Genomic DNA, 16,556 nt, shown 5'->3' with positions numbered 1-16,556 from the left:
CTCAGTTGCTCCTCCAATAACCCCCACAAAAAATTCAACAGGCTTTGGCAGCACCCCCAATCCTGCCTCAATCTGTTGCTGTCCCAGTCTTGTCTAGCTCTGTTGAATTCCAAGATCTTCCCAATGTTGACAAAATCTCAGGGTCTCAGCCAGTTGTTCCCAAACTGTGGCTGGGGGAATGGCTTGCCTTACAAAGGAGCCATCCTGCAAAGACCCATCCTATTGCTTGGCAGTAAACCTACCCCATCTGCAAGCCCTGCAAAATTGAGAAACCCTCACTCCCCCTTCCAAATAAACATATTGGATTCAAGATCCAGCTGGCCTGTGTGATCTCAGAGCCTTCTCCCTGCAGGGGTGAAACACAGCCAGCCTCTTCCACCCTTGCTCCCACTGCAGGCTGAGCAGCCTCCCCCCTGCCCAAAGACCTCCACTCTGCACCCATCAGGCTGAGTCCTGCCATGGGAAGCCCTGAGCTCTAAACAACAGCCTCTTTGGCTTCCCATCCCCGTGATTTCTAGTTTCTGCTCTGGAGGGAGCCTGGCATGAGGATCTGGAAGCATAAATAGGTTTTATGGGGAGCTCAGATACCTCTGAGGGGCAGAGCAGCAGCAGTACCCACGTGTAGCCACGTCCTGGCCATGAGACCACTGGCAATGACCTGCAGCCACGTGCCCCATCAGAGTCTCATTTGGTGAGCCAAAGACAAGGGGTCCAGCTGCCCAAGGCACCTCTCCAGACTCAGGCAGCACTAGAAAGAAAACCCTCCTTTGATTTAAAGGCCATGATTTTATTTTTTTTCCTCCCAACTGATCTAGTTAAACTTCCAACCGCTCAAGGCTATTTTAATTTGTACTGGTAAGTTAAATCAACACAAACAAGGACAGAACAGGTTTATATGCACGTCTATTACTGGCCTGCACCAACTGAAGTGCAGCTACATTTCTCCAGGCAGCTTTTTTTTTCTCTAATAAAGATAAGGGGGATGTTTTTGTGGACCTCCAACTGACAAATGGAGCCTGAAAGTGAATTGGGAGTCAAAGCCTTGAGGAAAGTCAAGGTGACTTATGCACCAATAGGCTGGATTCAAAGAGCTTTGCAAAAATGCAGATCAACTAACAAGATTTATAAAACTCGTTAGGGGCTTAGAGGTCGCTTAATTCTCAAAGGTGCCAAGGAAAGTGCCTGACTTGCAGAAGGATGGATGGGGCTTACAGAGGTGGCTATCTCAACCTTTCAGTTGCTTCAAGAAAAGCGGACTCAATTTCTCTTGGAAATGAGGTTTTGACATGCCAAAATGTTTACTGCAAGCCTTGGCTCCTCCATCATTTACTTTAAAGAAAAAGAAACCAAGTCTTGTTGCTGCAGACAACTGTTAGAAACATCTACTGAAAGCCACAGCAGAATCTGCTGCTTCAGCTCACCAGCGCCAGACACCACCCAGAGGAGTATGAGACCAGATTCAGCACACAAGCTGGAAAAAACAGAAGCGGGGAAAAGACTTTGCACTTGCACAGCTCCCCTGTGCCTGGCATTTTGCTGGCTGGAAGCAGCCTGTCAGCACCTGTGGGCAGCCAAGGAAAGGTACAGCAAGTCCATCCACCCCAATGACCATGACCACAGTCTGCTGAACACCAAGGACCCTCCATTGCCTCTCTGCAGGGCTTTTTCTCTTACCAATTTTTTTTTTTTTTTTTTTTTTTTTGTGAGGTGGTTGTTGAGAATCTGAAAGCCCGGATTATAATCTTTATGAATCCCATAGTTAGATCGCGCTGAACAGCAGCCCAGCAATACCAGATGTTCAAACAAAGCTGCCAACCGACAGCTGTCTGCAGCTTGCAGCGTGTTTTTACTTTAAAATGCAAAATGATACCAATCTATATTAAAAGAGAGACGTTCAGAGCCTTGCGATAGCAGCTGAAGCCGCGGATATTGCTCTTTCACGCAGGGTGTGGCAGCAGAAGGAAATATCTCAAAAACTACTGCTTAAGCCACCCTCCCAGCCCCCCCAAATCCTGGCCCCTTTCCTAATGGGAAAGAGACTCACGTTACTGCCTGAGTGCCGTGAATGTACCAGTGCGTGTCCAAACAAGCCAGCAAAAAGAAAAATGCAGCATGAACAAACAGTGTCTAACGAAGGATGCCAGAACGAATCTGGGCGCTGCCCACACCTGGCCCTCAGCAGCATGGGGAGGACAAAGTGACACATGGGAGAATGGAGGGAACCAGTCCTGGGGTGGAGGGTGCAGCCCATCCTGCACCAGTGATCAAAGTGGGACATGAAATGTCCCTTCTGGCAGCACAGCATTGCCAGTGGAAGTGTGGGATGGAGGGGCATCTTCCACTGCCCCAGCCCCGTCTGCCCAGCGTCTCACCTCAGGTTGTCCCACATCCCTCTAAAATACACAGGGATGCTCTGGTCCCACTGGAGAAACTCTGCCTGAGTCTCCTTGATGTGAAGCAGGCTTTCAACTTGCATTGCTTTGTACCTTTACTTCTTATGCTGGCTGGGACCAGCACAAACCCTACACCCTGCAACCTTTTCTGCACACCAGCAGCTGGAGAAGGCAAGAACTGCAGCTCAGCCTTGCCCTTCATTATTTCTCCCTCTGGAAATGCAAGCCACCCACAACAACCACATTTTGGGGATGGCAAGTCCTGAATACAGTAGGCATGGCACAGTACTCCTGTTTGCAGGAATTGTGCAAAAAGCACTCTGACTTACTCGAACGTGACATCCCAAATCCCCCACCAGCCGCGATCACAGGAAATCTTTGGGACCTGTCCCAGGGCTGCCTCATTGTGCTCCGAGCAGCAACAGCATGAATGAATCATGCTCCTCAACGTGACACCCAGCTCCCAGCAACGTATTCAGGACCAAAATATTTACGTTGCAAATGAGTAAGAATAGGACCAGATCCCCTCCCCAGCCTGGTGACATAAAAAGGCCAACCTGGTCTTGCAGTGAGCAAGTGGGTGGCAGAAGGATAGGAAAACAGGAGGCAGAGACCAGTCCCATGTCTTGCAGCCTGGATGTGCCCAGCAATGCTGAATCAGAGCCCTTCCCAGTTAGAGCAAAACCCCAAAGTGGCAAGCACTGAGACTACAAATCCTGTGGTACCACGCTCCCTCCGGGTGACAAGCGAAGGAGCATGCTGGGACCTGTAGTTTCCAGACAGCCAGCAGCAAAATGCCATCCCCCAGTAAACACATCTCAAATTAAAGTGATGCAAGGCCCCCAAACTCCTGGCAAGGTGCCAGCAGTGGCTTCCTGTTGGCAGGCACTTGGCCAATTCCCATGTGTTGCAGTAGCCCCCTTTTAAGAAGAAGCCAAGAGCCCACACCCCACAAATCCCCTCATCGCTGACCTGCAACCTGCCCTTTCTGAAGCAACGTGTCTGCATGGATTGCAGGATGCTCCCAGAGCTCTGGTGCAGCCCTGGCCCGCAGGAGCTGTCAGTCCCTCCACGTTTGCTCCATGGCACTGCAATGCCAAACCCAAAGCAGGACCCTGCATCCAGTCCTGGTCACACATCAGCTACATAAAGCCCACCAGTGCATCCCTCGAGGGGTCACATAAAGATGCCACTGAAGCAATGAGAGTCTTAGGCAGCAAAAAGCAACACACTGGTGTGGTGTTTTCAGGCAGAACAGCACAAGCAGGCAAAGCTCCACCGAATCACCATACCAGTAAGGCTGGGGACAGTCACCTCCCCCCCTACAGGATCCCAGATGGGCACAAAGCTACCCTGGGAGTGCTGTCACCCTGTGCTCCAGCAAGAGCAGACCACACATCACATCCTGGGGAACGTGGCACCCCTCTCCTTGCCCGCTCACCCTCCCCGCTGCAGAGGAAATTGTGCGCCCGGCTGATGTCAGGAGGCATCACTTCACACAAAGGCCAGGCTTCCTGGCGGGGAAGGGGGGGGGAGTGGGGAGGAAGGGGAAGAGGAGCCTGGGGCAAAGGCAAACAGCATCTACAGCTCCTTGTGTGCGCAAAAGGGGCAGCAGCAGGGGACAACATGGCCCCTTCTACTTCAATTGCCCTTGCACTCGGGAAACAGAGGCAACATCATATTTCCTAGTGCCCTTCACAGGAGCCACGGCACGGCCCTGCCTGCACCCTGTGCACCCTTTAAGAATACACTGAAAAGAAGGGACTCAAGTTTATTTTAATTAGCTCCTGCAAATAAATCACTCCCATTTTCTACATGCCCGGCTGTGGCTGTTGCTAACCAGGGGACACAGCTCCCTGCTTAGCACCCAACCAGGAGAAAAAACAATTCTATGACAAGATCTAACATCCGCACCCTCAAAATCAGCACAAGTGTGCACCCCACCTGTCTCCTGCTTATGGGTGGCTAAATACTCATGGTACCCATTAATTGATAAATACAGAGAAAAATAACATATTAAGGACCAAAGGCAAGAGTAATCAGCAGCCCTCATTTCCCAAACTCCTCTCCCCATTATGCTCCCGAAAGCCAAGCATCTTTCAAAACATGGCCTATCATGGTACCCACATCATCAATATGACCTCCTGCTTCAGCATCTCCTCCTCTACCTCCTGCAGTCCCAGCTCACTCCCAGGCACTGAAAGAGGCCGGTGGCCAGCACCAGACTATGTTGCTTTTGTCTCCAACTCAGCCACTCTCTCAAGGACAGGAGCACTCTGGACCAGCTGCACAGGGACCAGTGAAGAGGGCTCGGCTGTAGGGGACCTGCAGGATATGATCGATGTTGATAGAAAAGGGAAATCACTGATATTGCAGAGGGCAGCCAGGGAAGGTGGATTTTGGATGTGGGCACCGTGAGGGAATAACTGTAAAGGAGCAAACCCTGCTGCTCTCCTTCAACGTGCTGACTTGTGCTCCTAGGAGAAGGCCTGTCATTGGTTTTTAATCTCACCCAATTACGGACCAGCCTTTGACATTATTGATCTCAGGCCCCTGAAGTATCATTTATCTTCTGGGTTTGACTCGGCCATCAGAGATCGACAGCTCAGACCCCAGTCAGCTCCATCCTCCCAGGGAGCCAAGGGAACTGCTCTGCACAACTCCAGTCCTGCTGATTCACGTGAGCCATATTTGACACTCAGTTTCCATCCTCACATAAGGTGTCTTTCACTCTCTGGCATGTCATCTTCTGACTCAAAAATCCAGCTCCTCAGGTCTCTGGCAGACCAGCACTGCTTCCTCAAGCTTGGCAGCCCAAGGTGCCTCTAGTGTGCCCTGCTTCTCCCTTTCAGTTTCATTATCCTCTTTCAAGGAGGATGCGGTGGAGGCACAAATGTTATGGGATGTGCTGAGAACTGCACAGGCACTGGGGGAGCAGCGCCAGCAGTCAGGGTACAACCAGAGAAGCCATTTCTAGCTGTGACCCACTGCCATTTTCTAGAGCAGAAAGGACCAACAACAGTAGCTCCTCATTCCCTGGTGAGATTGTAGGCACAGAAAAACCAGGTGGACATTGTGGCTTTGTGGTGGCTTCCCCTTACCCCCCAGCCAGCACAGCTGCCACAGGGCCAGCTCATGACTTTTGCTTGACCTTCAAAATGTCAATGTCTGCTCCCTCCACCAGACCCAGAAGAGATGGGCTGACGGGCTCCCTGTCCCCTGGATACCTCCATCCCCCACCAAACTGACAGACGCTCCCAGCCTCCAGTGTTTGGGAAGCACAAGATTTTCCTCAAATGCCTTTGTCAACAGTCACTGGATGCAGCATGTACATGAAGGCTGTCTTTTCAGATGCCTCCTGTCTCTCTCTCCTGCGAAGCCAGGCCTTGGTTTTGGGAAGGAGGAATATTTCCTGAGAAGGCTCCAGTGGGCAGTTTTAATGCAGAGAGAGAGGAAGGTTTAGTTTTTGTTCTTCACCTTGTTATCATTTATCATATTGCTGAAAAGCACTTTGGTAAATGGAGATTAATACCATGTGCATTTCTAGATTGTAGCAGGAACCAGCCCTGGGGAGGACCAGGGGAGGAGTACCTGGATGGGGGCAGCTAGCAGGGTCCATGCAAGGTACCATCATCAGCAAAGAAAGCTCCAGTCTCCAGGATTGTTTCCCCACACTGCCATGGACTTCCCGACTCCTAGCAGGTCTCCCCACCTCTGCTTACCTCTAAACTGCTTACCTCTAAACCCTGACTTCCCATCCAGACTTTAGATTGTTGCAGAGATTAAAATGATCTTTATCTCCCCTGTTCTAAGTAGAAAGCTACAAATTCCTTAGCTGGAAGACAGGCCTTGGCTTTACCTGCTGGGCTTATATGCTCAGGAATTGTCTTTGGAAAGGGACGGTCTTCACACCAGGCACTATTTCCAGTTCCCTGCCCAGATGCCCTGTTGTGCAGGATGCCAGCAGGCAGAGGCAGGGAAATAGCCCCCAGATGTGCTCTCATTCCCTTGATGGGGGCAGGCTCTGTCCCCACCCCCTACAATCAAACTACCTCTGACCAAAACAGAGCTCGCAGGCCTCAGCCACCCAGTAACAACAGTGCAGCTGTGGCAGGAGAGCTGCAGTAATTCCCTCCTGGATCTGGCCACCCCCATCACTAAGGGCTAGCACAATACCAGAGGGAAGGGGGAGCACAGCACCCGCCCCCGCACTGTCCCCAAAGGGTCTGCGAGGGGGACAGAGACCTCGCAGCACATTTATTCCGCTCCATCCATTTGAGAGGCACGCTTCAAGGGGCTTTTTGCCGTCAGAGGCGAGTGCACCAGGACAGGAAAAGAACAAAGGGAGGCACCGGCACCCCCAGCCCTTTGTCTGAGCGCAGAGGAGTTCACCTGCAGGGAAAACCTGCTCCCACCGCAGAGGCGGCAGCTCCACATGGATTCAGAGGGGGAGAGGGATGCAGCCCCCCCTTGCAGCGAGAGGATAATGAGCAGAAGGACGCAATCACATTACCCTCTCTCTCCCCTTGCACAAGCCCATTACAGTGCACGCCAACCCCCCCGAGTTACCAACAACCCAACAACCGCAACCAGCAATAAAAACCATTGCCACAGAAATATCAACCCACCCCCCAGCGTGATCGATCTGTGTCTGCGTGTGGCCCAGCACCAAACCCTGGAGCTCGGCTCCACCGACCAGGATTGACTGGGAGGGAAGGGGGTGGGAGACTAGTTTCCAGGGGATGGGGTTTTAAAGCCACACAATAACTGGCTCAAATGAAGGTTTAGATTAAGCTGTCGTATGGCAAGGGAAAACACTGCCTCCATTAGGACATGCGGGATTTTCTTTCCCTTTCTCCAAAGCTACAGCTCTAGGATGAAGCTTCCAGGTTGCCCAGGCAGGGAGAGGAGAACTGGGTGATGCCGAGCAAATGGGGGATCCTGAACAGGGAGAGATGGGTAGAGGGAAGAAAAGGCAGATTAGCCCCAGATCATATAGTCGGCTGCTCTGACAATGTTTACTCATATTTCAGAGAGACACAGCCATCCGGAACATCACTCCCTGCCAACTGCCTCATCTGGAGCCATCCACAGCTCAGCTCTTCCCAGCCCACTCCAGAGACAGCCCCCCCATCAAAGCATCCACACAGCAAGAAACTGAAAAAGGAAAGGTAGGGGGAAGAGAAGAAACAGAGAAATTAAATTAATTCATGTTTTGGGGTTTTTTTAACAGTTCTGGTACATCATCTCAGCAAACAGATGACTTGGAGTGCAACAGCACCGCTGCAGAGTGCAGGGCACTGCGCTGAGCTGGGAACTTCTGCTCATGTTACCATCACAAGAGAATCACAAGACAGAAGAGGGACAACCATGATGCCCTGGTGAGAACAGGCTGAAGCTGTCCTTATCAGAAAGGATCCAGGACTGAGAACCTCTTCCCTGAGTTCATCTGGGGGACATATGTAAAAACTTTTGCGTGCATCCAGAGTCTCATGCCTGTGAATAACTACCCCTCCCTCCATATTAGGGACCAGACATCTCCTCCTCCCATTCCCAAGTGTGCTGGATATGGCTCTCCCAGGAAAAGGAGGGGTAGCTGCCTCTGTCCTTCCGTGGAGGAAAGGGAAGGGCAGGACATCCCTGGTCCTGCAAATTTCACATCTCCCCACCAGTCTCCCAGCATCTTCCTCACCCTCTCTTCCAGCAAACAGAGGTTCATTGCAGAAAACTGGCTATCACTGCAAGCAAGCTCAGCAGCTCCGAGTCCTCTGTGCCATCCCCCTTACTTCAACCCAACCAGCATCTCCTCAGCCTACAGGCTGCTGATAAATGCAAGAAGTTGACAAAGTCACCAGAACCTAGCCCAGATCCATAGCATATTATTTTTTTTAAAGCAAAAAAGCCAGGCCAGACCAGATTCTGCCCTAAAGCTTTTGTGGCAAAGCAAAATCCTGCTCCAAGTGTTTATTTATAAATCCGTACATACATGTACATTTGAATTCTGACAGAATTAATTCTGGCATCCAGCTAATTCAAAGCATTCCTCCCCCATCACACTACTGTTGCAGGCCAGCCCTGCACAGAAGCTGATTATAAAATGCTGCACTAGCCAGGCATTTCTGCAAAGGCTTGTGCTATTGAGCATTCAGTCTTTCCTTGCTTGGCTATTTCATTGTTTCGGTGTCGATCCCTCCTCTCTTGCCCTGTGTTTCCTGGTTACTTTTGTCCCTGCTCTGGAAGCACTGCTGCTCTCAGAGCATTTCAGTGTCAGATTGAAAAAAACCCCAAAACAATTACATGAAATTAAAGAGAAGAAAAGAAGAAATTATCACGATGTACCAAGATTTCCAGTAAACAGACAGGTAATGAGCAAAAAATAGGCCAATAGCTGCAAGCAAGCGCAGACAGATCTGGGGACAGAAAGCCTGCTGCCCGCCTCCCAAGTACAGCTAAGAAATCCCTGTGTGGTCACACGCTGTCCTCTGGAGCAGAGAGGAGAGAGGTCAGGGCAGCCAGCACTGTAAGAGCCTCTTTATTCTTGGGCAGTTGCACGAATCTGATCACTTGTGCCCTTTGTGAGACATGGAAATCTGCCTTCTCCTCCCACCCCCTTCGCCAGCCCCTCTTCTGCTCCTCCCGCTCAGATGGGGACAGAGGCAACTCCTTGGCTCCAGAGGCAAAGACCAAAGCAGCAGAGAGGCTGTGGATGCCCCTCTGGCAGGACCAGGCCCGGATCAGCACACAGGAGACCTTGAGAACAGCGCTTTGCTGGAGCAAGGGGAGGGGAGAAGAAGGGAAGGACAGTCCTGGGGCTTGCACATTCCTTGAAGGGCTCACCCAGACTCCCTCGTGTGAGGCAGGAGGCCGACGGGTGGAGACAAGTCCAGGGTGTCCCACTGCAGTTCATGCCTCTCCTACTTCTCCCTCTCCATCCGGCTCATGGGCTTGAGGAGAACGGCACGCTGATCGCCTCCATGCCAGCAGACACATGATGCTCACATAAGTATCACACGATAGATTTAGATTAAACAAGTGTCTGGACTAAGTTCATTACACCCTCATCACCAGACAAAGCTGGGCTTAGACCTCCTAGCTCAGAGACCAGACCACAACACCTCTGTTTGAGGGGCTCATTCAAAGTCACTGCTGAGGGAAAGCTTCAGGGTGGAAAGCTCTAGGTAGGCCAGGGCAGTCTGGTGAGCAGGGCTGTAAGCTGGGCTACATATTGTTGCTACTCCTTGCAAAGCAGCTCAAGGTCCTCAGGTGAACCTTTCCTTATCTCTCCTCTTTCCACCTCACTCTCCAAGCTCCCATCCACACTGCATTGTCCCCTATGGGAAGAGAGCATTCTCCACAGCAGCCCCTGTCCTACCCCTTTACCAAGGCTGTCCCCTCCACACAAGTCTCCTTCCTGCCACCCAAGCCACCAGGCTGCCTCCCAGCATTCTCCATCTCTGCTGTCACTTGGATTGACTCTACACAAAAGACTTGCAGCTGCAGGTCTGGAGCAACAAACCGCTGGCAACCTGACGGGCTAAGGGCACAGAAAATGTTCAAGCTTAGCAGGAAAGCAGCGGGGAAAAGCCCTTAATCCAAACCCTGCGGAGGCAGGAGACTGCTCCAGTTCAGCCAGAGATCTGGGACTGCCAGATACCCACTGCTGCTTGGCCAGCAAACCCAGAGGGGTTTGCAGCAGAGTGGCTCAGCGCCCCAAGACCACTCTAGGGCAGCTCAGGCTGCTACAGCTTGAACTGAAATCTGCTGCCCCTGACAACACGGAGCAGCAAAGCCTGACAGATCCATGTGGTGAGTGGCACGGAGCTCAGGAGCCAGGCTAGGTGGGTGCTGGGATTTCTGCCACTGCCCAAGGCCCAAGAAGTCAGTGCTCATCATGGCAGCGTGACCAACTGACAGCATCCCAGGGCACAATGATCAGCCACATTTAGGAGCATGTTCCTGGGCAGGAATTAGGGCATAAGCAAAGCCAGGGAAGGAAAGACCTGGGTTAGGCTGACCTAACCCTTGGGCTAGACTGGCAGTTCAGCTCTGGGGTGCTGGTGGAAGTTCAGATGGCAGGCGCAGGGAGAAGGTGCCCATCTCCTGCTCCATAGGACCTGCTGCAAAAGTTGTCTGGGGACTGGGAATGCTCAAAGAGTGCCACAGCAAATGCCTGCCAGGCACCAGCCACACCACCTACAGCCACGAGAGCTAAATTAGCACTCAAGCACTCAGGCACTTGTACTCACAATGCCTGCAGTGAGCTGCGTGCCGTGCTCCTCATAAACAAGTCATCTGGAAAATAAGTAAGCCTGTAAAAATCCAGTCCATCACAAGTTACCAAACCTGTTTCAGAGTAAAACAACCTAGAGCAGCTCATGCCAGAGGCCTAGCAGTGAAGCTGATATCGAGCTTCCCCACCAGTAGGACTCCCTTGGTCCCAGCAAAACATCCAGGCACTGATAGCAGCATGGGGATGCCATGTAGGACTTTGTGGTGGCCAAAGCTGGCCAAGTGTCAGAGTTTTTGGTACAGACTTGAGATCCATCTCTTCCTGTGCTCCTACCAAGCACTCAGCTCTCCTCCTTCTCATAATTTAGAAAGCATGAGTTGGCCTTATGTGGGGTGCTGCCAAAGAAGAAAGCCCAAACCCACTGAACTGCAGATGGAGCCAGCAGCCTGGTCCCTGTCCCCCTGGATTTGCTGAACATGCACAGCTCCATGGACAGTGCTGGATGCTGCTCCTACACACCTCTGGGAGGATCCCCAATGTTTTCCTCCAGGTCTCAGCACCACAAAGCATTTTCTCCCACTTAATGTTCAAAGCCACCAGATATCTTCAGAATATGAAGGGAATTCTAGGAAGCTAGGACAGGGAGAAATTGATCTCCTTCCCCAAAAACAAAAAAGAAACAGAGCCTCTCTACCCAAGACATTTCCACTGGTGGCACCTCTAGCTGAGGACGGGCAGCTGGGAAACCTCTGAGCAAGCTCAGATGTACCTGGCCTCAATCAACCATGTCCCCCACAAAGACAGGGCAACCATAGTAATACCCCACAAGTGAGTCTCTTTCTCTGACTGCTGACTTCTTACCCACACTCCAATCCCAGCAATGTATTTTCCCCCTTTTTGGATGGAGAAAAAATAAAAAGAAACACATCAACCTCGCACTGGAGCAACTTTCTTTTCCAGCCTTAGAAGCAGGTTCCCCCATGCAGGCAGGAGGCACATGGCTAGGGCAGCAAAGGCAAAGATGGAAGAAAAACTGTTTCATTTTGAGACCTTGAAACAAACAAAATGAGAAGAAGCAAAAAAAAAAAAAGAAAAAAAAAAAAGAAAAAAAGAAAAGAGGGCGCCTTGTTGGCTTTTCTTTCCCCCCCTCTCCTCTTTAAGCACTACAAAAACAGGAAACAAAGGAGAAAACATCTCACAGGGGGAAGGGGAGGTAAGCGCTTTATACGCCCACGAAAGAAAGATTAACCACATATTTTATTTACTGTTTGTATTACAGTTGCACCGTGGAGTTCAACTAATTCTGAGCCAGGGCTCTGCGGGTTTGCACAGCACCTAATGCTGAGCGGGGTCCTTCCCCCAAACCCACCAGGCACATGTTCTGCTTCAGGCAAACCCTGCACGGACACCCCCTTTCCTCTGGCAGACACCCTGCTCCAGCCTCCTTCACCCAGCCAGAGCACTCCTGCCCCACCTGCCAGCTCAGCTGACAAAGTGCTGGTGCTGTCCCCAGGGAGTTTTGAGCCCCTTTTCCCCTTCAAACCAGTCTGTAACCAGGGGTAAGGTGCCCTTTGAGGCAGGTTGGCAACACAGCCAGAGGAATAAATGCAGAGTTTATGGGGAGCATGTTTGCAGGCTCCAGTCCCTCCTCCGGACCACGGGGGACATCCCCTCCACAGCAAGTTGGCGTTGCAACCCCCACACTTGCGAGTCCCTCGCACCAAGGTCAGGGCTCTGATCCTCCCAACTTTGACTCATTTCTCAATTAACGGCTTTCTGAACACAAGCCACACATGGAACAAACCTCTCACAATGGGGCCTCCCCCGGACCTCCCAAGCCCAGCGTTACTCATCTGCCCCCCAGTCCCAGTCCATCTTTTCTTGGGATGCCCCGAGTGCGGCTCACCACCGCTGCAGGGTGAGCAAGCAGCCAGGAATCCCGGGCCCGGCTCCCGCAGGCGGGAAGCAGTCACCAGCTGAGCTCATGCACCCTAATTCGGGAGCCGACGAGGCGAGGCCACCTTCCTTGCTGGCTGGCAACCGGCAGCTTTCAGCTGGAGACCCAGCCACAGCCATGGAGCAAGGGCTGGCAACCTGCTGGGTGCTTTTCCCAGGGGCTCATCCCTACTCCAGGCACTTCATGGAAGAAGTGATTCAACTATAGGGAGGATCCTTTGGGCACACCGTCCCCCAGCTTGGTGCTGTCCTTCACTGACCCAGACTCCGTGCACCCAACCGAGCCACGCGCCCAGCGGGAAGAGACAAGCTTATCATCACAGAGAAAGGAAATTAAGATAACGTGGCGATGGAGGTACCGAGGGATTTGGCCAAGGTCACAAAACAATTCCATGGCTCTACGATACAACTGTCTAACACTTTTGGTGTCTGGCCACATATCCTAAAATTTCAAGCCGGGGCCAAAATCCAGCCTAGGCAGTGGCAGATTTCTGCCAGGTCATTAGCAGCATGCATCCGCAAGAAGCGGCGAACATCCAGCCATAACAACAGCAGCAACAACAAAAAAAACATGCAGCAAGAGCAGGAATAAATGAGATCAAAGTGTCCTGGAAAAGGACCTGGAAAAATAGTTTTGGTCCCTGGCTAAGGCTCCTGGGAGATGCACATGAGAACCCCATCCCAGCCCTGCACAGCCCTCCCGAGGTGGCTCCCCACCCTGGCAGAGGGAAACCAAAATGACTCCCTATAAATAGAAGCAGAAAAGCACTTCTCCAAAAGACTGACTGGGTCTTTCCCCTTCCAGCGTGTGTGGCGGAGCTGCTGGCACCTCCGCGGAGGTCCCTGGTTTTCCCCGAGAAAACCTGGAGAGGAAAATAACCTTCCTGTGAGCTCAGGCTGGCTCCACTCTACACAGAGCTGCATCCCCCCTCCCCACTCCCAGGCCTGGCCATCCAATTGGAAAGTAATTATACTGCAATTTTTATTTATGACTTCTTCGGTTTTTTTTATTGCTAAATGGTGACTCATTTTGGCAACATTAAAATACACAGGAAATCATCCCCATTTTACAGTAATCACCATTCAATTCATTGTTAAATATTTATTCGGCAGACAAGCGTCGAGCCTCTTTCGAAGGGTCGGAAGGGGAGCGAAGGGGCAACCCTGAAAAGGGGGAAGGTGGTAGAAAGGTCAGGGCAGGGCTGGCTGCAGGGCTGGTAAATGCCCGCCAGAACTGGAGGGTGGGGAGCCAGGGGTGAAAGCTCCTGCCAGATGGCCTGGCCAAGAGCAAAATACAGACCCGCTTTCCCTCGAATCCAGCACAACAGCCCAAGCTGCTCTAGGGAGAGAGGCAGCCCTGTGCCCTCCAATAAAAAAATCACATTATTTGGCCAAATCCCAAGACTGAATCCCCACCAGTGAGACGTCATGGGTCTCTGACACGTCATGGGTCTCTGACACGAAGCTCTTCCATTGCCGGGGGGAAGAGGATGGCGGCCACCGGCCCCAGTGGGAGGCAGTGGGAAGAGCAGGCAGTTTGACATTCACAGGCCTTACAATGGACAGAGTTTGCTCCTGCAGCCGCTTTGTCCTCCCAGGAAGCCCAATTTTGGGGTGACTCGACCTCAGCTGCAGGCAGCTCTTCTGCCTTCCCCCGAACAGCTGCATAGCCCAGCACAAGCCTGGCAGACGGCCCCTCCAAACACCCCTGGCCCAAGACTGCAACCCTGCCCTGCAGAGTGCACACCCAAGGGGCTGTAGGACCCACAGCTCGACAGCTACAAAGGCCCCACAGCACAGACACCTTCCCCGGGGAGCCCCCCTGGCACCCACGGGCTCCGTCACTGCTTGGCTGGGAGGCCACCCAACATGTCTGCCACAGGGGGACCCCGGGAGGAAGGAGGAGCAGTGCCAGGATGGATTTTGAGTAGGTCCTACACAAACACAGGGGAACAGACATGGCAGGGAAGAGGGTGACTGGGCAGTCCCCAGGCTGGGCAAACCCGAGTGCCCAGGATGGTTGGACTCACCCGGATCTCATTGCGGCGGATCTCCACGTCGCAGACCGAGTGTCCCTGGTGGGCCCCGCTGTAGTAGCAGCAGAACTGGCAGACGGCCACCTGCTCGGCCTCGCAGTGGTACAGGCGGTAGGCGTTGTGCTGGGGGCAGCTCCAGGCCCTCACGTCCTCCGCCTCCACCAGGAGATGCCCCCGGGCCGTGGAGGGCTGCTGCAGGTGGGTCTGGACGTGGGACTGGCAGCACGGAGCCTCGCACCTCAAACAGATCTTCTGGGCCGGCAGCGGCGGGCCCCGGCGGCAGAAGACGCAGTGCAGGACTGAGGGGGGCTTCTCCAGGTTGAGGGAGTTGAACTTCTCCACGATGTTGGTGAGCTTCAGGTTCTTCTCCAGGTTGGGCTTCTGGTTGTAGGCCTGGTTGCACTCCGGGCACCGCACCAAGCCCGACTCCTTGGCCCACGCCTCCCCGATGCAGCCCCGGCAGAAGTTGTGCTTGCAGGGCAGCTGGACCGGCTCCACAAAGACATGCAGGCAAATGGGGCAGATGAGCTCCTCTTCGAAGCAGTTCTTCCAATTCTCGGCCATCTCTGCCGGCAGCTCTGTCGACGCTTCCCCCCAGCCGCTTCGGTCGCTCAGTGCGGTCTAGGGGCGGACGCCGGGGTCTGTCCTCCCTGAAAGGGAAGGCTGAGGGTGAACGGACAGGCTCCCCCCTCCCCGCAGCACACGCCATAAATAATAAACCGCAGCAGATTTTAAAATCGGGGATAAAATAAGCTACAGAGCAGCACTCTAGGAATATCCGGCAAGAAAACGCAACGTCCCCATCGCTTCGTTAAAAAAACAACACAAACAGTCAAAAAAACCCCAACACGATCCTGTTGGACTTACAGCCCGAAGTCCTAACCACCCCTAAAAGCCATTTGCTCCTTTTTACCCCAGAAGGTGAACTGAAACTTACCAAAGGTTGAAAAAAATCCATACAAAATCCAGCAGCAGAGTCCAAGTTCCATATAAAGCTCCTAAATTTAGCGCTCCGGATCAGATTTTTCTTTTCTTAGGTTTGCAACTGACATTCAATATTTTAAAGGGACTTTTGTCCCCCACCAAACCTGGCCAACAGCTGAGGGCAGCGACTCGCTCGGGCTTTTTTTTTCCCTTCCCTGTATTTCTCCTCCCTCTCCCCCTGATGGGAGTTGGGAATCAGAGTCTTTTAAAGGAAACAGATCAAAGGGTTAAGATCCAAAACGGGAAAAGGAGGAAGATTAAAAAAATAATAATAATAGCGACGATGACGATGGCGGAAAAACGAATTCTCTCTGCGGCCCCCGAGATTTGCTTCTAAATCGGAGGAGCAGCAGGGGAAAAAAGGAAGAGGGGAAAAAAGACAAGACAGGAAAAAAAAAAAAAAAAAAAAAAAAAAAAAGAGAGGAAAAAAAAAAAGCTCTCTCGCCTGCTTCGAGATTGCGAGGTCTTGAATGGAAGAGCTCGGTCATTCAGAGCAAACGCCAGCCCAGCACAGCCCGCCCAGCTCCTCCAACGCTCCCGGAGAGGGATGGGAGAGGGGACGGGCTTTGCCACGGGGGGTTCTGAGCCCCGCGGACCCCAAATCAACCTGCTCTCACTTCCCACCAGGGCTAGGGGGAAAAAGGCGCCCGGAGGGTCCGTCCTAGCCCGCTCTCATGGCCAGCCCGGGGGTCGCAAGCCCCCGACGGTAACAATGCTTCGGGGCGCACGGACGGCGCCCGAGCCGGCGGCGGAGCGCTGCCTTCCCCGGCGCGGCCCCGCCGGGAAGGGGCGAGGCGGCGGCGGGCAGCCGGGAGGAGCCGGCCGGAGCGAGCGGTTCCGGGAGAGCCGAGTCAGCTCTCAGCCATCTTGAGCTGCCCGGCTGAGAACGGAGACCGGGAGCGCGTTAAAAATAAAATTAAAAAATAAATAAATTACAAAAAAAAAAAAAAAAAAGAA

The 16,556-nt window shown here is 52.7% G+C and overlaps 1 protein-coding gene across 1 annotated transcript in view; it reads right to left on the bottom strand.

Moving 5' to 3' along the window:
• The window catches only part of TRIM8 (tripartite motif containing 8), a 29,582-nt gene extending 13,575 nt beyond the window's left edge, over positions 1 to 16,007 (bottom strand). Inside the window, exons 1-2 of the mRNA XM_058028847.1 lie at positions 15,553 to 16,007; positions 14,610 to 15,265 (exon numbers count right to left, since the gene is read on the bottom strand). Of these exons, the coding sequence (XP_057884830.1) occupies positions 14,610 to 15,179 (570 nt within the window). The 5' untranslated portion in view covers positions 15,180 to 15,265; positions 15,553 to 16,007. The remainder of the gene's footprint in view (positions 1 to 14,609; positions 15,266 to 15,552) is intronic.
• Between the last annotated feature and the right edge of the window lie 549 nt (positions 16,008 to 16,556).

Source organism: Melospiza georgiana, chromosome 8, assembly GCF_028018845.1.
Source record: "Melospiza georgiana isolate bMelGeo1 chromosome 8, bMelGeo1.pri, whole genome shotgun sequence".
Lineage (NCBI taxonomy): Eukaryota > Metazoa > Chordata > Aves > Passeriformes > Passerellidae > Melospiza > Melospiza georgiana.
This window is presented reverse-complemented; position numbering and strand designations above follow the sequence as displayed.